This window comes from Aplidium turbinatum, chromosome 9 (assembly GCF_918807975.1).
Source record: "Aplidium turbinatum chromosome 9, kaAplTurb1.1, whole genome shotgun sequence".
NCBI lineage: Eukaryota > Metazoa > Chordata > Ascidiacea > Aplousobranchia > Polyclinidae > Aplidium > Aplidium turbinatum.
The window spans coordinates 17,324,668-17,348,609 of NC_137480.1; the positions used below are offsets into that span (position 1 = coordinate 17,324,668).

Here is a 23,942-nt window from a genome sequence, read left to right on the forward strand (position 1 = left end):
ACATTTTGTGTGAAAAGCATTGCCGGTTTAACCCTTTCAGTGCGTGTACCCGGTGTTACCGGGTATAGCAACATGTCGGTGAAATGCGTGTACCCGGTAATACCGGGTAGTCAGTTAAAACCTTGTTAAAGCTAGTTATTGACTTGCACGCGCCAGCTTGGCTTGTTTCTATGCACTAGAAGTTATTTGTAGCTTTTTAAAAACGTCAAACTTTAAAATGTCGGGGAGCAATGTGCGAGGTAGTCGGTTCAATACGGAAGAAGCGGTAGGTCAGATTTTTGCTGGCACAGACAGCCAGGACAATTTTGATATTGCTGATAGAGAAGTTTCGTTTCCGCATGTTGACTATGACAGCCCGGGGAGTGATGGGGAATGTGATTTCAATGATTTTTATGATTTACATCTTGACGATAGATCCATGGATGTGTCTCGTGATTATGATGAAGAGGGTGGCCGTCGTCGTCGTGTGAGCCTCTGGGGCCGAGGGTCTATCCTTTTACCACCCCAGATTTACGATGTTCTCGGACTACACTGGAAGGCTACTAGAGAGCAGCCAGTCTTTGGTTTCATCATCCATGACATGCAGACCTTCCACTCCATTAGATGGCTTGAAGATGGAACAGTCATTGATGATGTGGTCTGCGGTCTGTTCCTCGGCACCACAGGAGGAGGAAGAGGCCATTCCCCGTTGGTGCATGGTTGAGCGAAAAAGCCCGACGCCGTACGAAGACGGTTGAGGTGCACCCATGCCTCTCTTGGTAGCCTTAGGCCGATGGGGCATGTGTCGGCGTCGGGGCTGAACGAATAGAGTCTGGTGGCGCTTGACTTCCATTCAGAACTCTAGTTATGGGCAGCCCAAGTAGCCGCATTGATGGTCCGCCCAAGTTTGCCCTGACTGTCCAAGCCAGCCAGGCCTGCAGGCAGATAAAGATTGTTTTAGGGTTTACCACATAAAATTGGATTATTCTGTAGCTGCACCCAGGGCCGGATTTAGCTGATGGGGGGCCGGGGGCACTTTTAGATCGGGGGGCCCCCATGCAAAAATTGTTTTAGCTCCGTCGGCTCGAAAAACCACCTCTACGTGTAGCCTACAGTAGCAGTAATCCAGCACTGCACAGCATTTTGCAGAAACTTCAAAGGCCGAAAAAAAATAATAACACAAAAGTACATTTTTTCTACGTCGGGGGGCCCGGGGCACCTGCACCCTCTGCCCCCTCCCTAAATCCGGGCCTGGCTGCACCTGATGAAAAAACAGAGATTCATTAGACGTAGCCTAAAGCCTACGAGTAAATGTCCAAATTATGCTCTCACCAAACTCAACAGCCTGAAGTTTGTACTGTGAAAGAAAGCAAAAACATTTATTGAAAAGCATTAGCCTATCTGATAGAAGACTACAATCACTATGTAGCCTACAAACTATAACTATTTTTCAATGTATTTTTCATTTTTTACATGGTATTCTATGGTTCTTTTTGTCCGTTTTGTGTATTTTTATCCATTTTCAGTAAACAACAAGACATTCCAACAACATTTTACTAGAAAAAACTTTTTTACAGATTTTCTAAAAATTGAAGCATCTAAAATGGCTGCCACGAAGTCACGTGACAATCTATCTGCGTAAAATTTAAAATTTTTTTTTTTTTTAATTAGTTCAACCTATTTTTAAATCTAAAACATAAAAGAAATTTTCAAAAAGCTCTAAGGGGAGCTTATTTTTTTCACATTCATTATGAAATGCATATTTTTTTCTAATTTTTTTTTTTAATTTATTACTTTTTTTACCAGTTTCATTTTTTAAATGTTATTCAGTAATTAATTTTGTTCGTTTTGTGTATCTTTATCCATATTTAGTAAGCAAAAAGACTTTCTAACTACATTTCATTACAAAAATAACGTTGTCTTCACAAATTTCACAAAAATGAAAAAAATCCAAAATGGCTGCCATGACGTCATGTGACAATCTAACTGCGCAAAACTCTAAAATTTTGCCTGATTTTATCAGTCCAACCTTTTTTTAAATCTAATACACAAAAAAAAATTTCAAAAAAGCTCTTGTAGTACTGTTTGTACATTCATTTGAAAATGCATATTTTTTCCTAAAAAAGGGCTTAGCACAGGGACTAGACATACCTATAGCAGCGAAAGGGTTAAGCAGCTTCACTCACGGAAGCCATGATATAATTTTCTGGCAAGCTGTGACAATCTACAGACTTTACTAGGAATAGCACCTAAATGACCGGGCGCCACAGTGCTCCGCACCTAAATATCCAGACGCCACAGTGTGCGCGCCTTTAAGACCAGCGCCTAATTGTCAGCGCCTAAAAGACTTGTTCCCTTTTTTATCAAAAAAAATTTGATTTTATTGCAAAACTATTTGAAAAAAATTCTTCACTGAAAAACTTAATTTAAAATGAAATCAAGATATTTTTCATCAAAGCATGCTAACAAGTGTGATGGGCTTTCTACTTTTTGGGTTTCTTGCTTAATGTGTTTCATTTCCATATTTCACAATCGTACAACAAAATAAAAACAATTTAGTTTTGCAACTAAACAAAGTTCTTGATAAATGCAAACTTTTACATTTAAACAAAGTTTGTTTTATGTCGAAAATATTTTGTTTCTAACAACTCATCTCACAATGCTATTGTGCAAGTATTTCAATGTCAACATTTGTACTGGTGGAGTGGTGGTAGATTTTAAATAGGTCTGCTACTATTCGGTGAGTCCGATTCGGTGAGTCCGATTCGGTGAGTCTGATTCGGTGAGTTCCTAACCTCTAACCCCTAACCCTAAAACGGCAATGATAATTAGGCTATGGTACCCAATAATTTAAAAAAAAATTGAAAAAATCCCCCGTTAAGGGATCGGACTAACCGAATCGGACTCACTGAAACGGGCCATTCCGATTTTAAATATCTATTGGTTGATGTAAAATGCACAACCTGGAAACAAATGTTTTGCAATTTTCTGTATGGTTTTACTTTTACTTGTTTAATTTAGTGATAAAAATTTTTATCTTTTACATCGGAATGGCCCGTTTCGGTGAGTCCGATCCCTTAACGGGGGATTTTTTCAATTTTTTTTTTGAATTATCGGCTACCGTAGCCTAATTATCATTGCCGTTTTAGGATTAGGGGTTTGGGGTTAGGGTTAGAGGCATAGGCGCCGGGTTTTGAAAATTGCCGGGGGGGCAAACTTTCTAGCCGCCCGATTGCTTACATTCAAAATGCTAATGTTTGTTTGTTAGCATTGATGTTTGTTTGCGTCTATCTGCCATTGTATATCGCCAAGCTTTATAATGTAGGCTCAGGCCTCGAAATTCACGGCGGACATGTCCGCCGTCACAGCATGTGATGTCCGCGGGAAGTACCATCTAGATCGGTCATATTTGTTCGACGAGAAATAACACAGGAACTAGCGATACAAATCGTCATTGCATAGCACGAACAATTGTTGCAATAATATATTTTCCAGCGCATTCTAGCGCACATCTAGAAAATGTGAATACTGTATCCCTTAGCTTCCATTCAAGGAGGAAAACTTTCGATTTTTACGTTGCTTCAACGATTGATGACATTGAATCAGCGTAACAAAGGTGAATTCTTCGCTAAGAATCGATAGGAGTACAGGTACTTCTACACTAATTACGCGCAATTTAGTGCAAGTTTTACGTCACAATGTCCGGCTTTGATCTCCGAGTAATAATGATAGGGCAAGGTTGGTTACTAAATTAGATTATACGAGTAGGCTATTACAGCAAGATGCAACAAAATTTGTTAAGTTTTGGTATTACAGGAAGAAAGAAAAGACGCAAGGAAAATTCACTTTCGCTCACATGACACGCAAAAATAAATTTAAAGAAAAAAACCTGTAAAACTTTGCACAGCAGAAAATAGTAGCGTTGGTGTAGAAATTTTCCGACTCCTGCCCAGAGTATTGTGACGCAATAAGCCACACGACCTCGTTCGGTGGAAGTTAATCAGTTTAGTTACCTATGTGACGTATTGACCAGCTATACGGCGCTTTGACTCTTCAAGCGCAAGTCGTTGGTCTGATGAAAGCCTTTCAGAGTGACTTTACTGATTTTTTGAAAAGCCTTCTAAAACTGTAGTTAGGCTATAGTTCTGAAATGGCGAAGAATTATTATCAAGATAAAGTGATTAAGCATGACGATCGACGGCTAAAACTGGTGTGTCCGCTGTGAGACTTGATTTGTCCGCCGAGATAGCTGCTCAGACCGGACACGTTTGTCCGACGTCAACAAAAACGAATTTCGAGGCCTGTAGGCTACTTCGAATTATATGCTAGTCACTTTGAACTTTAGTACGCGTAGATACTAAACCGAGCAAACAGCAAACCGCACCTCGTTATTGACACTCCCAAGAAAAAACAAAGCGGAAGAAATCAAGAAAAACGTTTTTCAATTATTGTTACTATGCTTCAACGGCACCATGCTGGCGTTTTGTTATCTTAGGAGCAGCGCTCTTGTTGCAACAAGTAGATCTTTTAATTGAGATCGATCCGCAATGAAGGTCAAACTAACGCAAATTTGAAATTAGAAACATTTGCTTTAGGATTTTTTTTAAAAATAATTTGCGGGGGGGCAGCCACCCCGAGCTAAATTCACGGGGGGGCGCCGCCCCTCCGCCCCCCCGGAGTCGGCGCCTATGGTTAGAGGTTAGGACCTCACCGAATCGGACTCACCGAATAGTAGCAGACCCCTTTTACATACATTTGAGTTTGCCTATATCGACTTTGACTATATATCATCAGTTCACCTAGCTTTTTTGATCTCCCTGACCATTTTGTTGATTTACAGTGACAGTTAAAGCTCTTTATTTCACTCTGGAACATAATCCCACTTACAATTTAATGACGTTATCACACTTATGAGAGATATGTTTGTAGCTGAAGGAAAGATTTACCAGAAATGGAGTATGACTTGCTCTGCACTAGAAATAATAAAACTAACATGCTGTAATATGGTGCGGTACTTTTCAGAAACGCTTGCAACAATTAGCAAATTATATCGCTCACTCAGAATCAGCGATGAGAACCAAGAAGTATTGCATTTGTTAACAAAAATTCAGTACCAGGTAACACAGTGACATGCTGAACAAAGCCGTCACAAAAACAGTACAGAAAAAGTTAACACATTTTTTGCATAAAAATAAATTTTGCATTATATGATACTATTGCACTACAAATTTTGCACTAAATTGCACTACTGTATGTCTACATCAATACTGTCACTTGTCAGGGTGCATACTGAATGTAATTACATTATTTTTTGCCATCTTGTTTGCATTGTTCTTTGCCGGTGTGTACGTAAAAACATAAAATTTAGCAGCAGTGCTAATTAGAAGACACATTTAAGCCTTACCATGCCCTTACATTGAACTAAAACCAGAATTTAGAAACAAATCAGATACTGGTACCATAATATCATTTGTCTATACTGATACTTCACCTATATTGACACTTTTTTGTCACTCTCTTGAGGTGGCAATATAGGTGATGTAGGAAAGCTGTAGTTCCTTAAATAGTTATATTATATAGTTTAAAACCTTTGTAAATTGTTGTTTGTACAGTGAGTTGAAGATAATGTTTGTACCTTGCACTACCGTTATTTATATTGCCTATTTTTCTATTCTAAAGTCAGATATATAATATTTTAATGATTTTGCACATCCATGTGACAGAGAGAAATAGCTGTAAAAAAGTTTGGCTAACATTGTGATAGTGAGTTGAATTACAACTCAGAAATGAGTGATAATCTGGATGATGTGAAAGAATTGAAGAGAAAGGCCAATCATGGAGATCAAGATGAAGCATCGTTTCACAGTAAGTGTGTTAAATGTTGATTATATAGGTACATGGTACCTAAACAATAAAGGGTCCACGTCATTTAGGCGCAGACAGTTAGGCGCGCACACTGTGGCGTCTGGATATTTAGGTGCGGAGCACTGTGGCTCCCGTTCATTTAGGTGCTATTCCTAGTAAAGTCTGCAGATTGTATCAGCTTGGCAGGTAGGGCAATGCTTTTCACACAAAATGTTATATTGAGCAGAAAAATTTGTTGTTTTATTAATGCGCGTGTGGAGATGAGGTGCGAGACAATGCTCTACTACTCTTGATATTAGCACATCTCCACAGGACATTTGCTATGCATCCTGAACACAGGTTGCAGCCAGATGGAACTTTGCTTAATCTGTTATCTTTCGCAATTACTTCTACTCGGGATGGATTGGTCGTGTGGCGAGTTCGTATGAGACAACGCTCTACTACATGAATACATTTCTATTTGCAATATGAACCCTGGCTACACGTTGCAAGCATAATGGTGCGCCTTTGCTCGTTATTAAACCCGGAATGGCCCGTTTCGGTGAGTCCGATTCGGTGAGTCTGATTCGGTTAGTCCGATTCGGTGAGTCCGATCCCTGAACGGGGGATTTTTTTAATTTTTTTTTTAAATTATTGGGTACCATAGCCTAATTATCATTGCCGTTTTAGGGTTAGGGGTTAGGAGTTAAGGTTAGGGGTTAGAAGTTAGGAACTCACCGAATCAGACTCACCGAATTGGACTCACCGAATCGGACTCACCGAATTGGACTCACCGAATAGTAGCAGACCCCCTTTGCTCGTTATTAAACCTAGTCTGGGTTTTGACGGAAAACTAAGTTACTCTTCACTCTAGCCTACCACCCGCTTGAATATAGGCTACGGTATATTTTTTACTGATGTTTAGTGTAGTTATTATTTGACTCACGACAAGTGATCTCAGTCATGTTCAGAAACTTGAATAATTTATTGATAAACCTGGACTAACAACAATTAAATGCCGAACACGCGCATTACAATACAATATATTTTTCTGTTCAATATAACATTTTGTGTGAAAAGCATTGCCCTACCTGCCAAGCTGATACAATCTGCAGACTTTACTAAGGATAGTACCTAAATGAACGGGCGCCACAGTGCTCCGCACCTAACTGTCTATGCCTAAAAGACTTGCTCCCACAATAAACTATGTTTTATCTGATGTACCGTATATATACTCGACTATATACATTACCGTACTTGAACTTACACTTTTAACAATGGAGCTGCTCATTTTTGCAATTTCATGAGTTGACCCACAAAATATATAGTCGATTTATGAGATATTTAAGTTTATGCAATCAATTGAGTTTTGCTTTAAGCAGCATGATCGTTATTTATATACTTCACAAAATGTAGATACAAAGAACTTGTTTAGCCTAATGCTGCGAGTTAGCTGTGGTAGTAGCGCTTTGCACTAGTTTTTGGACACACAGTTCCCTGTTCCCACGGTTCAACACAGTTATTTAGTTTATCATGATACAGTATGAGGCATTTTGAAGAATATTCTTATAATGTTGAAGTAATGTAGCCTAACAAAGGCAAGTTTTTTGTAGTTAATGTACAGGGTGTTTCAAAAAATTTGACATCATTGTACACTTCTACACTTCTTCATCATTGTACGTACATCATTGTACAATGTACATTGTACATCATTGTACAGTCTTGTAACTTGTAAAGGGCCAAATCCTTTTACTCTGCACAAGCAACCTACTTGTTCGAACTTTTATGCCATGCCTAAATCTTCTTTCCACCTGGCCCTTTTTTTTGAATCGTTGCACAAATGCACGCTGCACAATCTTATTTGACTGTGTTCTAGCATACTCCAGTACACAAAATGCTTTTTCTACGTTATTGTATGGCATTTCTACATCTAAAAAGAAAAACTCCTGAAAGTTAAAAGATAAAATTTTATGTTGTATCTGTACAATGTACATACATACTGTTGAAATTTGAGATCATACATTCACTCATTCAGTAAACCAGTGGTTCTTAACCTTTACTAACCTGCCGAACCCTTACGCTAGTCTGCAAGCTTTCGTTGAACCCTAAGTTTTTGCTGAGTCACAAAAACAAAATCTACCACATTTAATAGTAATACATTAGTGAATCAATGAGACTTCTGTTGTCGTTTTTCTGAGACCAATAGTGAGATTCGAAGCTTTGTCTCGGGAACAGCAATTTTCATGTCATTTTAACATGCAAGCTTGTTTCGTTTTTGTTCTTTAACATCCACCAGATTAGAAAACGCATGCTCGCATAAATAAGTGTTTACAAATGGCATGAGAACTTCAAGGTCAACTTTTGTAATAAGAGGATAAATTTCCATTTGTTGGCACCAAAACGATTGAAGATTTGTTGTGTTCAGGGTTGGTTGGGTAAAACCTCTGGGAGGTTTTTCCCAGTTTTCCCCGGGTAAAACTGGGGGAAACCGGGTAAAACTGGGGGAAACTGGGTAAAACTGGGAGAAACCCTTAAAACTTCTAAATGTGTTGTTTGCGGAGTTTCTTATGCAATATAATGACTAGCCAGCTGTTTAGCTGTTATCTCATGACATTTTCCAATTGAATTGCATCAATACTTAGATAAAATAGATAAAGCTTCGGATCATCACAGAGTGATATTTCAGGTTTTTCTTTTGACACTTTCTCAATGCGTACTGACCCACTGTCTGCTGGCAGTACCAAACTACCAATAGTAATTTCTTATTGAATTCAGATGGCCTACCCCCAGCTCAAAGACCACGCCAGTCAGTGTTGTGCTGTTGTGACTAATTGCTTCAGTTTAAATTGCAGCTTGCGAACCAACTGATATCTTCCAGCACTTTGCCAGAAAGCAGTAGAGGTCGTCCACATAGCCTTCCCAGTCCGAGTCCCTCAGTGGTAAGCACTTTCCTAAAACGCTTCCTCGCACAGAAAAAAAAGAAAGGCCTCAAAAACGATGTCTAGTGTGCTACTCTCAGGGAAGGAGAAAAGTGAGAAGAAAAATGGAGAAAAATGAAGGAGACAATGTTGATCAGTTTCAAAAATATATGACTTTATCTGCAGATGAGCAAGAAACTGCACGCAACTTTGTGTTTGAAAAAGATGACAATTTATTCTCCTACTGGCAGGATATGAAACTAAGGACTAAGGATACATCTATTTTTCCAAACATCTCTTATCAAATCAATGCAAAATTGTCACCAAGTGCTTAAATATTGGCAATACATAAGAAAAGTTGCAAACAATGAGCCAGTAAAGAAGTTTTGTTCATTGATGATTGCAATATCATCATGCCCACCATCCAGTGCTGGAATAGAACGCTTGTTCAGTAGCATGGCTTTAATCCACACAAAGCAAAGAAATAGACTGGACAATGAGAGGGTTGCCAAATTAGTGCATGTTTATAGACACTTCGGATGGAAAGAATCTGAAACCCCAGATGAAGAGCTGTTCAATGTCGACAATGAAGACTGCTGACATGTTATCAATGACTGAGATTATACCGGCTCTTAATCTTTCTTTCTTTGGCTTTTGTTGTTCAATGTTTACAATTTTGTTCGCTGACTGCATGTTAGGCACAGGTGAGCATCTAACTTGATAACATACTGGTTACTGGTATCATACATATGTTCAAATTGTTCATCTATGTAAACTAATGATTGGACCTATCTATTATTAGATATTAGTAAATCACAGTATTTTTCTTTTTTTGTAAGATGAGCACAGGAAATCTTATAGGTTCATTCAAAATATGATGGTAATAAACATTAACTATGAGGAGTAATCATTATTAGTCATTCACATTTGCAAATTTCAACAACTCAAGTTTTACCCAGTTTCCCCCAGTTTTTCTCAGTTTCCCCCAAAAGGTTTTTCCCAGTTTCCCCCAGGGTTTTACCCGGGTAAAACTAAAGTGGGGGAAACCTCCTTGGCCAACCCTGGTTGTGTTAAGTTTCTTTTTTGCATCTCGCTTTGTTGAAGCTCGGTAATGTCATCTAAGTAAGGACTGTTTATATCTGCTGTTGATTGAAGTATCATAAGCAAATGGTTGATGTATCCATGCTGGATATTACGTTTGTTCAGGAAAGTACTTTTGAAATAAATTTTACAACTTCTGCAAATGCTCAGTAAATACTGGCTTAATTAAAGCCTCTAAACTTCTGCAACTTTGCCATTAATTGCTGTATCGGAACTACCTACTACCTCGTCCAGACGTGGAAAGTCAGCGAAGTTGGTATTTTCCAATCGCTGCCACCACAACTGCAATTTCCTCTGAAAAGCACTCATTTACTGTTCAGCTTCTATTACATTTTTACTACCTCCTTGCATTTAGTAATTCACCTGATTGAGAGCACCAAAGGTGTCAACCAAAGTAAGGATAAAACTTGTAAAGGTTTTTGAATGCTGATGGTTGTGACTTTTCAAGAACTCCAATAATTTTAATACAATTTTGGTAAAGAGGTCACTTTCTTCAACCACAGACATATACAACCAAGCAACCACACGGCATTTAACATAATCCATTAAAATTGAACATAAACTATAAGCTACAAACGTTTTCGGCCATACACACGTTAGCCCTTATCAAGTAACAAAAAATAACTGCTTATCATATCTACAATGAAAATGAATAACTGATCTAAACACTGAATTGAAAAACGAAATGCACAATGAAACGGCAGAGCATAGGAGAAAGGCACATCACATGGCGTTTAAATTACGCGAGGCAAAGACGCATCATATGACGTATCAAGAAAAGACGTTGAGTAAATAAGAAGCACCTGAGGCAAACAACTGTGTATTGAGGCGAGGAATCGAGGATTGTATGATTTTATTAGCAAAGCCTCGTGGATTTTAGTGTCGAATACGGTGGACATACCGATGTGTACCAAGGACATACCAAATGCCGCGTAGACATACGGATGTATGTACAAACGATGCACGTCATGCAAACGATGCATGACGCGAATTGTACATACATCGGTATGTCTATGCGGCATTTGGCCACGAGAGTGAGTGAGCACTTAGATTTAACTAATTTGAACAAGCAAAGTGCCATTAAAGATCACATATTCGATTGTCAAACATGTTCAAATAACAAACCATCCTTGGAGTCGTTTAGAATTATGCGTAAATGTTCCACCGAATTCGACACTAAAATCCACGAGGCTTTGCTAATAAAATCATACAATCCTCGCCTCAATACACAGTTGTTTGCCTCAGGTGCTTTTTATTTATTCAACGTCGTTTCTTGATACGTCATGTGATGAGTCTTTGCCTCGCGTAATTTAAACGCCATGTGATGTGCCTTTCTCCTATGCTCTGCCGTTTCATTGTGCATTTCGTTTTTCAATTCAGTGTTTAGATCAGTTATTCATTTTCATTGTAGATATGATAAGCAGTTATTTTTTGTTACTTGATAAGGGCTAACGTGTGTATGGCCGAAAACATTTATAGCTTATAGTTTATGTTCAATTTTAATGGATTATGTTAAATGCCGTGTGGTTGCTTGGTTGTATATGTCTGTGGTCCAATAATTCTGTACGCAAAGCAAAAACGCGATTCATCAATTTTCCCCTCGATAGCCATCGTACTTCAGTGTGGTTAAAAATATTTCCAAAAATATTCGCCGATATACTATTCGTAGGTCGTGTGTACTGTTGATGTTTCAGAGGACAGTTGCGCCGAACCCCTTCGTCGAACCTCTGGGGTTCGATCGAACCATGGTTAAGAACCACAGGTATAAACGATAATTGGCAAAGTAACAAACTGACTGTACAACAATGTCAAATTTTTTGAAACACCCTGTACCTTGCTAGAGATCTCTTGCTTTTATTTTGTTGGCTTAACTTTTGCCATCAGCAAACATGCAGTTTTGTAATGAAAATACAGTCCTCTGTATGAATTTGAATTTATGTGATAATATGGCAGATAGCCTGTTCTGTAGGTTTATCATTTACTTGTGTCACAGTAGTTGTTTTATTTGTCACGGTAATTGGCATACCAATATGTACGGATTAAATCTAACTCTTGTTAACACACCTCTGTTAATCAACTTTAGGACGGTGTGAGGCTAACTCACCTTTGCATCTCTACCAGTATATTTATTGTCTACTTTTAGATATGTATAATTGTATATATCTAAGAAATGTAGCTCTTCATGTGATATGCAAATTGCAGTTCGTTTTTCTTGTTTACCACTGAACAATAACTTAATACATCTTCAGATAATTTTATATACTTAAAGGTCTTTCATGTGAAGTTTGGTTTGTATATTTTGCCTGTGTAGTGTGTACTGTAATTCGATGTTGCATAAATCTAGTTTTCTTGTTAAGGTGAAAAGAAGAGACGCAAAAAAGAAGGCAAAACTCCTAAATCTCGGCCAAAGCATTATCCCTTGTCAGAAAGGCAACAGCTAGCGCTTCTAATGCAAATGACTGCAGAAGAAAACAATGGTAAAAAATTAATAATTATTGTTTTTTCATTTTTGTTTTTTTAAATATTTTAATTGTTTTGCTTTCAAACACCAATCACAGACCAACATCCCAGGCAGCAAAATCCATCATGTTTACATTGATTCAACGTTTGCAGTTTTTTTTTTGTCTGGGATTGATCCTTTTCTTGCTTTTCAATGCACCTTTATGGTAAAGTTACAAAATCCCATGCTGACATAATAAAGTTTTGTACTATGTTACTTTTCCAATCTTATGAGCTTGGAATATCAAACTTGTACTTCTGTATATTGACTGACAATTCACTCAAATTGCACCCACTGATCAGAATCACAACTCCTTTGCTATCGTGTTGCAAATTAAATTGTTTGCTGTATCATATCTGTCCCGTGCTCAGTTTGCTTGCTATCACTGAAAGCGTTTTATGAAATAAAATAAACGCCACTGTTTTATTAGTTAGACGTCTGGATAGTATTTTAGTTGCGCTATTTACAATCATAATGATGTAAAACAAGTAAGCTGAATAGTGTAATTTTCGTTACCTTATGACACAAATGGTACGTACTGCAACGCATGTCATCTGGGTAGTTATTACCTTTAAAGGTTAAGTTGTTGCTTGAAACTTCTCTACAGTTGAATATTGTTTGTCTGATCCATCAGCACTTGAAATGGACGTGTGAGCATTGACTGGATCTACATTCTATGGCCACTAAGCTTTGTTGTCTCGTTATTGATTATAATATGTTATTGTTCTGATTTGTTTTCCTGGAAAGCTGTTGACAAATTGAGATTTACAGTAGCAACTGTGTAAATATGATTTTTGATGTTGTTTCCTTGCAAATTGTCTGAAATTGACTATTTACGTGACACGACCTCATCTTTCACTATTCGCTTTAACTTGTGACATTTTTATATAAAGTCTTGGTTTCATGAAAATGTTATCTAAAGTGCGTGCGTCGCCATATATTGAGATGGTTTTGTTGCTTGCTGCACATTCCTTTGCAATGTTTACGCTCTTTCCTCTTTCTATTAGTCACGTGAAGACGAGCGAGGCTGCCATGCCTGTTGCCAATTACTTTAAAGCAAAATAATGTTATTTCAAATGGCAAAATTGCTCCTTTTTACAACAATTTAACTTCTGCAGTGGTTGAATTAATGTAAAAAAGGAGCAATTCTGCTACTAGTGACGTTGCTATAGGACTTAAACAATGTGAGGTGTTTTTGCTGAGAAACCGTTGGTAGTTGGAATGGCTACCACAGTTAGCTCCACACAGGGCACACTCACTGAAAAAGGTGTCTGTTTCTGTCGCTTTTTTAGCATAAAACGGCATTTATCTTGACCTGAGGTTATCAACCCTGGCTAGACTTTATAGCTATCTGCAGAGTACATCTGCTAAAACACGATTGTTTGACTGATACTCGATTAATCGTCGGAAAATGGTAGGTGAGGAATGAGGATAAGTATTTTTTTAAATCAAAAGGGATGTATAAGAGTGAAAAGTATAACAGTTTCTGGGCAAGCGATATCAAGCATTGCTTTCATTATTAAAAATTAAACTCAGGTTTAATGACTCTGTCTGTATAAGCACTTGTAAGTGGATGAAAAGACTATAAACTGTATTGAGATTGTTAGTCAAGGGGTTTTGATATCACGTCTTTACATCTTCTAAGAGTGCAAAACTAAGCATTTTTAACTACACAGAACAAGCAGCAACACCGCCATCCACTGTCAAAAAAACTCCGGGTAGCAGTGGAAGAAAGGATAAAATAAATAAACGGAATGAGCGTGGGGAAACCCCTCTGCACCTAGCAACCATTCGCGGTGAGCTGTCTGTAATAATTGATCTGGTCAAACAAGGGGCGGATATCAACGTGCAAGATTACGCAGGTAGGGAGAATTGTTTTTTCATAGCGATGCCTATTTTTGATAAGTTAAACTTGGTCCGAGATAAACTATCTATTTCTATTTGTTTGCTTACTCTGGTCGCAGTTTTTTGGTACTGATATTTTATTCTTGCCTACCGGACAAGACGTTTATATTGTGTTCAAATACGTTAAAAGTTTCAGCATGATTTCATATAAAATATTGGATCATTGCATTATGAGTTTATTCATTGTTTTTTAATTTAAGTGTTTAACCCTAGTCCCTAACTGTTTTGTTAGTTTGGTAGCATTGTCACTGCTGGTATAATGTGATTATCTATACTGTTCTTTCGCTGTCAGTAAGCTTTTTATCATTTCATTTGTTTCTTTTTGTAACGTTACGTTTCGCCTTTCCTGTAACTTTTCACGTTTAAATTGCGCTTTATTGTGCCAATGTGAGTATGTGCCTCATTTTAGGCTGGACGCCGCTTCACGAAGCGTGCAACCATGGTTATCAGGACATTGCCCAGTTTCTGCTTGAAGCCGGAGCGTCTGTAAACTCAAAAGGATTAGACAACGATTATCCTTTACATGATGCTGTCACAAATGAACATGTCGATGTGAGTTGCGAGTATGTTGTTAGTTCGGCATCCCAGACAGCAAAATCCGTCATTTTTACATTGATTCAACGTCTGCCGTTGAATCAATGTAAAAATGACGGATTTTGCTGTCTGTGGTACTTCATGTCAAGTCAAGAGTAGGCCTCTCAGTTTTTTGTAAAGCACTTATACGCTGTAAACAACAAATCTCGTATCCTGGCAAGACAAGTAAGCTATAGCCTATTTTCTTAGAATGTTGTCTCAGAAACATATTATTTAAGCTCGTGTGGAATATCATACATTAGCGTTTTTCTGTTCAGGCTTATTGTAAATATCAAGGCGGTTATGGTTACGCAAATGTACTTTTTGTGTAAAAAATAAGTTCCATGTCCTGTATCTTACTGAGCCCTTGGGATTCATGACTGAGGACGATTTGACATTGTTTTTGTAAATTTAACTTTTTCGTGACGAAGTAGCCAATTTTTAGTGTCATAACTTTCTGGAATGAATCTGTTTCCGCAGTTGGTCGAGCTTTTGCTAAAGCATGGAGCGAATCCACTTCTTGCAAATAAGAACGGGGAAAGGCCGCTGGACATGACCGATAACGAAGAAATTAAAAGGTTGATGCAAAATGAAGTTATATCCAGCGACGAAAGCGACCGTAACGCTTCACCTTTGACACTGGGAGCCAAAGCTGCGAATCATAGGAGCTCAAAGGCTGGAAGGTTGGCTCGAAGTTTTGGCTCAGTTTTTTTCTGCTAGATTTTCATCATTTCATGTCAGGTTGTTATTCTTTGTCCAGTTTAACTTCAAATTACTGCAATTGGACCACTAAATACTGCTTGGTGTCATATTTTCCCATTATTCTTGTTTTTAAGACACGTCAATTTTCGTGCTTTTAGACTTTCCGAATCGAACCTAGCTGAAAGGCCAAAGCCGAACAACAAAATTACGGCGTCAACTGCGAGCCGAGAGTTGTTCAAAAAGACTGACGTCAAGCGCTACGACAAGCACTTGATGACGTCATCCGACTCTGACGACTCGGATGACGTTCCTTTGATTCGTCAGCGGAAAAACTCGACTCAATCCTCGTCGATGAGCTTCTCCAGCTCTTCCGTTCAAGATGTTGCGGCAGCTCCACCTCCAAGGATGGGAGACGTTTCGGGAAGTCTTTTCGAGAAGGATTTGAAAACTGCCGGAAGCCAGAAGCGTTTGTATTCGACTGAGTCATACGATTCCATGGATTCTGATGCAAAGATATCCAGGTAATGCATTCGCTGTTCGCTAGATGCAGACGCCCAGTAATCGCATTCCGTACTGACACCGATTTTGATCAAAGTATCAGTATTTCATCGTTGCATATCATGTTTGGTCGTTAAGTTGACGTTTTATGTCTGTGTTATTTGCGTTTAAGTTGCTAACAGTAAAACACCTTTGTTTGTGCTGATAAAATAGCGAATATGCGCAATGCCGCTGTAGTGCAGATCTGTACTTTAGTTTAAATGTGTGTTTGATTCTCAGGTCCCGTCGTCAACCGTCAGACGCTCATCAACGACGTAAGCAATCTGTAAGTAGTGAAGATGAAGTCACTCTTCCCTGTGCCATGCAAGATGCTCCCTCGAAAAATATACTCTCAACGGAACAACGTTCAGAAGACAGCAGAGCATCGTCACTGCTCAAAAAGCCAACTGTCACCATTGCGTCATCAAAATTGGAACAATCTGACGTTTATGACTTTTCACCAAACGCTGATGACTTTTCAATGGAAGGTGATGGGATCAGTCTGAAACCTGACAACAGGTCATTTCCCAAGTGGGAAACTCCCGGTGTAGTTAAATCATCCACCAAGCCGACCAGTCTCTTTCCGCGCAAACCTCAAAGCATTTTCAGCTCCAGCAAAGGCTTTGATTTCAACGCAAAGAAAGCCAGGAAAACGAGTTGGGATAATGTGAAACCTTCTCAAAAAAACGAACTGGACTCTGGCGAAAAAACAGCAACCATCAGACCGGTACTACATGAGACATCAGAAATGATGTTTGATCGGATTTTTAAGTCTCCGAAAAAGGAAAGCGAAGGATTTTTCAACTTCGATGGAAAATTGAAAGGATCCTTGCTTTCTCCTAAACACACACCGTCCACAACTATTTCTAACGTTACTACAACCACTGTGACAACTCTCGCGCGTGCCGGTGCTATCCCAATGACCAGTGTCTTTTCGGGAAATTCCAGCTTCACAACAAAAGTAGAACGAACGAAAACGTTTGCGCCAAGCCTCGTGTTTTCCTCTAGCGCGTACGATGTCAACAGCGCACACACTTTAAGCAGAAATCAAACTGTATCTATAACGCCAACGTTTCCGACGCCTTCTAAAATTTACAGCCAAGGTGACACGACGACGGTAACTACTTTTTCAGAATTAGCCGACAAAAGCTCTAAAGGTGGCAAATTGATAATTGACGCTTCGAAACGAATTGACAAAAGCTTAACCAAGTCTCCCCCAGTTTCTTTAAGTCTAGATTCTGGAAAAACTGGGACAACAAGATCCTTGTCTTTGGACACTGGTAGCAAGGTTGAAGTGAAGAAAAAGATTGAAACAGAAAAACCAGTCCAAATTGACCCTCCTCTCGAAAACAAACCAGTCAAGAAGCTCATCAAGGCAGAGATAAAAGAAAAGTTGTCAAAAACTGTTTCTGACCCTGTTAAAAAAGTCCAACCTAAGCCTGTAGCAAAAGATAGTAAGCCTTCCACCGAAGGTAAAAAGCCAATTTCTCTTGCTGTAAAGTCTGCTCCGCAAACTCCTCCGAAAAAGGACGCAAATAGCGATCCGAAAAAGGTTCTGCAGTTACTGGATTCCAAGTCTAACTTTATGGATGACATTGAAAGCGTGTCGCGACAACGTCATCAAAAAAAACTGAAGAGAAAGAAACTGATTTTGAAAAAAGGTAAATCTAGTCCACTGGTCAGGCCAGACGAAAAGAAGATAGGAAAAAAGCCGGAAGTAAAATTGTTGGATACTGATTCTTGGCTTGGGTCTCCTACCGAAAAGAGTACTCTTGAAAGACAGAAGAAATCGCAACAACGTTCTGTGAAAAAGCTGTCTGATGCATCTGTGGAGCCATCTTTAGTTCCTCCGCAACAAGATGACAAACAATTGCCATCCAATCCTCAGTCAGAAACTGTTTCACAATCTTTGATTGTTTCAAGTCCACCAGTAAGCTCAGCATCGAAACCAGACGCTGAACCGGCGCAGTTGGCAAAACTTGATATTTTGAAACCTTTAACGTCTCCGAAGCCTGAAGTAACTTCCTTAACACCTATTGTTTCAAAACCGACACAATACCCCCTACTTCCAACTGATCCTCTCATCTTGTCTCCCGATCTTCAAGGAAAGTTTTCACCTCCATTTTCACCGCCTCATCAGGCTGTCAGTAAAAGTTACAGCAGTTCACTGAATCAAGGGTTTGCCACCCCAGAAAGGCTCTTGTCTCCTACCCTTAGCCAATTGTCTGCCGATTCTTCGTACTTGACATCACAGACTTTTTATCACATCCCTTCCAAACAACCGGCTTTGCAAAATACACCTCAAAGACCATTTCAAGTGGATCAAAGTGCTACATTATCCTCCACTGATTTTAAGTCTGCGTTTGGTCCTGTCAATGAAGAAAGACCCTCTTCTGTGCCACAAACAATACCAACCCCTGCCACAAGCCTGTCTGGTGGTTTCACTCAAGAAAATGTACCAGCTGCTAAAGTAGTCACTTCCACTACTGCTGTATCAGTACAATCGTCACTGTCTACCAAGCTTGTTTTTACTGCTGCTGGAGATACAGCCAATTTGCAACAACCAACGACGGAAGGAAAGCAGAGTGAAGCAGCTACATTACCCGCTGGAGACAAAGACGCTAATGTGGACACTGATATTTCGAAAGTTAGCAACAGCACAGACACAAACGAAACCATAGAGGTCCTCGATAATGAACCAATATCGGAAGAAGAAAATATGCTGCAAGAATACATTAAACAGAGGTAAGTTAAACTCAAAGTCGCTTGGAAAAATGTGATTTGTGGCAAGTAGTGATATCTACTATTGGGTTTGTAATGTACAAAACGTCGGATTTGCATTGTATAGATTTAGTAATGTCTGAGGTTTCTTTCCGCTACAGCAAACAACGCTGTTACATTGTTTACGTGATTTTTTTGCAAAGCAAATGCTTGAGAAAAACTTTTCATTTGTTGACCCATTGCTACTAGAGATACGCCCAGATTTTCTTACTTTTTACAGACTTGCATATTTTGCTAACGGTTGCTACCGGGCCTCGGATGTAAAAAAATATTGTCAAATTGAGAATTGACTCCTTTAGTGCGGCCGGAAAAGCGGATCTTCGCGTCCCGTCCTAAGCCATACACTGATAAAATTATACTTTGAGCTTTTCTATCGTAGCTTTTTAAGGATGCTCTTGTTTTTAGCGGTATAATGAGAACCTTATCTTCTCATCCCCCGATGCTTGGAATCAAGTATGGGACTCACCTTTTTCACCTTGTCTTGAGCTTGTTGATAAATTGCTTCCAGGCTTTCCTTGGCTACTATCCGCATCGAAAGAGTTCGGCGAAAACGGCTTCCCGTTTACATTCCTCTCCATGAGCTGATGGAGCGGAAGAAAGATCCTGCTGTGGACAAGCTGAACGTCTACGAAGAGAGGGTTGCCATTCAAAAAAAGATGTTCGAAAAGCGGAAGAAAATTACAACCGTTGTTCCTCAGGTAAGCTGGCGTTATGATCGAAAAACCGCAAGTACAACCAAGCCTTGTTTACGTGCTGCCGCATAAGGTAGAAGAGAAGCAACATGTGACAACTGAATCGGGTGATTGTACCATTGTACCAAATATACGAGTCGAAAAAGACTTTATTGCCGTTTTCACGTCGCTTTCTGGTTGGTATCACAAGAACATCCCGACTGAACTACAAACAAAAAAATTTCTCTCAGGCACCTCAATGTTACTGGGAATACATGACATTCACTGGAGGCTACTTGCTCAACGGGAGCAAGGAAAGCCATTTGTCCGTTCCAGTTTTAGCTCCGCCCCCTTTCTTGTGCGAGCCAATGATCGAACTTTTCAATGCGCACGAAGAACGTCGCGTCCGTTTGCGAGTGCAGCACGCCATCCAGCGAGAGAAACTGATCATGTCTTGCGAGCAGGAGATCATGCGGGTGCATAGCCGGGCCGCTCGAACGATACAAAATCAGCAGGTGAGCTACCCTGTCAGCGAAACTTGCAGCTAGTACATCGTTTTAACGTGTGGCGATGTTAAATTGGGCAAAAATCGAAACTTGCTTGCTGGGTGAATGTTTTGGAATAGACACAAAAAAAAAAAACTTGAAAAAACTCTCCTTTTTGTGGCTAAAAGTTTGTACCAGGGGAAATACATAGCTGAAACTGCCTTGCCAGTCAGTTTTGATGCAAATAATGCCGTGCTTTTTACTCAATGTACTGTAGCAGTCCACAAAAGACGTCCGCAGTCAACGAGGAGAGGGCTTGCAAATTAATATTCTCTCTTTAGACATGCGGGAATGGGTTAATTTTTTTTGCAGTTTTAAGAGAACCTTTGTGAACACTGGACAGCCCCTAACTTAAAATTTCGCTTGCCAGTTGACTGACTAGTTTGTTCTTTGCTCGCTTTTGACAAAGCTTTAGTTCACGTATTTCCATACTCTCAGGTACCATTTAGCGCTTGTTCCATGTTGATGGACAACGAGGTGTACAATATGCCTCGTGCATCGAGCGATACCGACACCGGGAAAACCTCAATACGTGATCGATTCAATGGCCGGATGTTCATATCATGGCTTCAGGTACGATCATCTGTTGATGTATCTCACCACTTGATTTTTAATCCACTCACAGTATCAATGTTTTGGTTAGTTGAGCAGTTAATTCGTGTGCTTCTAGAGTTTTCCTTTGAGTGCTACACATCGTATCCGACAGTTTAATAATGACTGTTGGTTCGCAATTTCTCGAAACAAAGTTTTATTGAAACAGATTCCGTTGTTATGAGAAGTTGTAATTTTATGAACACAGTTTTCTTTATAGAATCTACACAAAATGCCATTTTGATTAACCGATTTCATTTAAGATTAACCGATTAACTTAAGATTAACATTTAAGACTAAGATTCACCGATTAACCGATGCCATTTTGATTATCCCATTTTGATTCTTTTCGTTAAATTGTCATTTATGGTGAATGGTGATACTGTCATGCCACTGCTGTGCACATGTGAATTAGCATTCAAAATCATCAAATTTTCTGCAGGATGTCGACGATAAATACGGCAAGATGAAAAGTGTCTTACTGGCTCGCCAGAAGCACGAGGCCGAAGCAATGTTCGCTGTGCAAAAGACTGAATGGGTCATGAAGCGGCAGGTAAAAGGTTAAAGAGATCACGACACACTGGTAGTGCTATGACAACATTGTAGTCATGTTGATTTGGCGTTCTTTGTTGTAAGTTAGGCTAATTTTCCTCTAAATTGACAACTTGGTGCCAGCTGATGGGTTGCGAGGCAGTACTCGCTTGTGACAGAAAAAGTTCAACCTGAACAAAGAACTTAGTTCAATGCTGTTCAATATGTCAATACAACAAAGAGAGGTCAATATGTCAATACATGTCATGCACAAATTTTGTATGCTGAGCTAAATCATACTGAGCTTTTGTATTTCTTGTTTTTAGACTATATTTACATTTTTGGCGAAGTGCGCCGTTAGATATTGAAACTTTAGGTGTGCGTGTATCGTGAGTCCGAAAAACTTGCGCAACAGTGCATCACTATATGTTTGAAGGCTTTAGTCAGTTTCAATTATACACGGCATGGTGCTTTCTTTCAGGAGCTCGATCATTCTCAAAGAGTTTTGAAAGCGGACGAGATCAACGAAGTGTACGTTCCAATGGTCAACATAGCAGATGACTTCGACTTGCTCCCTGCTTGATGCCCAGTCTGGAACGAGAGGGATATTTTCTCTATCATATGTGATTTTCTGCTTGCGTAAATAGAGTTAGCGGTGTTTGCTAAATTTTCGCTTCTGTGCATCGTCTTGTAGTTCTAAAGCATAGGTGTAGATTGCGGTTGTCATGCCAAATTAGAATCACATTTTTTTACGTTGCTTTGCTCACATACAGTTAATATTTAGCCTTTTCGTAACAATCGCATTTAATTATTGTGCACTGGCTACATGTGGTCTCTGATTTTGTTTTAATTATTTTATTTCTTGGATATTTTGCTTCCAATAAAACTATTTATGATTGCTTTGTACTGTGCTATTAACTGCTTATGCCAACTCAAAGTCCCCAAAATTTGGAGACGAGCCAAAGTAGTCGCGATCCCTAAGCCTCATAAGCCACAAGAGGATCCGAAGAGCTATCGACCTATATCTCTTCTCTGTATCCCTTTTAAAATCTTCGAACGTCTTATCTACACTAGAGTCGAACCAATTATAGACCCACTCTTGCCCCGGGAACAAGCTGGTTTTCGACGTGGAAGATCTACTGTAGACCAAGTCACTCTCATGACTCAAGACATCGAAGACTGCTTTGAGGCAAAGAAGAAGGCTGGTGCTGTGTTCCTTGACCTCACAGCCGCATACGACACCGTATGGCACCAAGGCCTCACCTGCAAACTCCTCCGCCTGCTCCCGGACAGGCACATGGTCCGCATGATCATGGAGCTCGTTTACAACAGAAGCTTTACCCTCACCACCGGAAGTGGTAAACCAAGCAGGTTACGACGCCTTAAAAATGGCGTCCCTCAGGGATCTGTCTTGGCCCCCCTTCTGTTTAACATCTACATCCACGACTTGCCAATCACGGTATCCGCAAAATACGCCTACGCCGATGATTTGGCCATTTTACACTTGTCGAATCAATGGGATACATTGGAAGAGACTCTAAACCAGGACATGTCGACACTTTCGGCATACCTCCAGAGATGGAGACTGAAGCTCAGCGAAACCAAAACAGTGACGACAGCCTTCCACTTAAACAACCGGGAAGCGAAGCGTGAGCTCAAGATCAACACCGATGGAAAAACCCTGCCCTTCTGCCCAAACCCTAAATATCTAGGGGTAGTCCTGGACAGGTCGCTCACTTACCGTCAACATTTGGAGTCACTACGCAAAAAGATCTCAACACGCACAGCTTTGCTAAGGCGTCTGGCCGGCTCAGGCTGGGGAGCCGGAGTCGATACCCTGCGCATTGCCACCATCGCGCTAGTTCACGCTCCAGCAGAATACTGTGCACCTGTCTGGAGTCGCAGTGCCCACTGCCATCAAATTGACACTGCCATAAATGACGCCTTGCGTATCGTGACAGGATGCCTGCGACCTACACCATCGGAAAATCTCCCTGTCCTTGCAGGCATCCAACCAGCTGAGCTTCGTCGCGAAGAAGCTATCCTGTCTCTTTCTCGTCGCGCTACGAACCCCAACCACTTGCTCTACTCAAGTCTCTATGAGTCTGTGAACGAGAAACCTCAGCGACTGAAATCGAGACACCCATTTGTACGTGCCGCACAACTCCTGATGAAAACTGCTGAAGACCAATCCATCAGTGCGGCTACCTGGGCGGACCACCAATGGAGCTCGGAGTGGAAGAAGAACTCTTCAAGACTCCAAAGTTTCATCTCCGACACCGGCAACCACCCAACCGGAATGCATTTGCCAAGGAAGGCCTGGGTGCGGCTCAACCGCCTGCGTACTGGCGTCGGACTATTCCGCTCGAACATGCACAAATGGGGGATGGCTCCATCCGCGATTTGTGAGTGTGGCAAGGAGGAACAAACCGTAGACCACACCATTTGTAATTGCGCCATCTACCATGCGCCAAATGGTGTGCGTGGTCTGCGTGAACTGGATGACAAATCAATTGAATGGCTGCTCGACACCTGCCCAAACATCTAGACCGCGTCGCCGCCACTGCCCAAGGGTGGTAAAAGGCAGAGCCCCTCGACCCTTGGAATGGCGAAGAAGGTTCAAACGAAGAAGAAGAAGAACGTGATGATGGATATTTAAGATTTAAAACCGTAGAGACGAAATGAAATCAATGATTCGCTTGATGCGGTTGGCGTTTCAAGGGCCAAGTGCGATCGGCTCATCGCCACAGCAAAATTTGTCATA

At 40.1% G+C, this 23,942-nt stretch overlaps 1 protein-coding gene across 1 annotated transcript; it reads left to right on the forward strand.

Annotated features, from left to right (window-relative positions):
- Window positions 1-5,705: 5,705 nt before the first annotated feature.
- LOC145777090 (uncharacterized) lies at window positions 5,706-22,067 on the forward strand. The gene is made up of 12 exons (XM_082588378.1): window positions 5,706-5,844; window positions 12,200-12,319; window positions 14,019-14,204; window positions 14,657-14,799; window positions 15,301-15,503; window positions 15,681-16,043; window positions 16,300-18,804; window positions 19,349-19,538; window positions 19,763-20,026; window positions 20,495-20,629; window positions 21,090-21,200; window positions 21,660-22,067. The coding sequence occupies exons 1-12, from the start codon at window positions 5,766-5,768 to the stop codon at window positions 21,759-21,761; spliced, it is 4,401 nt and encodes a 1,466-aa protein (XP_082444504.1). The 5' UTR covers window positions 5,706-5,765; the 3' UTR covers window positions 21,762-22,067.
- The last annotated feature ends 1,875 nt before the right edge of the window (window positions 22,068-23,942 follow it).

Bases quoted from the DNA above. Each gene is read 5' to 3' on its own strand.
- LOC145777090 (XM_082588378.1), top strand. From the start codon at position 5,766: ATGAGTGATAATCTGGATGATGTGAAAGAATTGAAGAGAAAGGCCAAT. The intron at 14,205-14,656 runs GTAGGGAGAATT...GCCTCATTTTAG, and splicing joins CAACGTGCAAGATTACGCAG to GCTGGACGCCGCTTCACGAA. The intron at 15,504-15,680 runs GTTGGCTCGAAG...TCGTGCTTTTAG, and splicing joins AGGAGCTCAAAGGCTGGAAG to ACTTTCCGAATCGAACCTAG.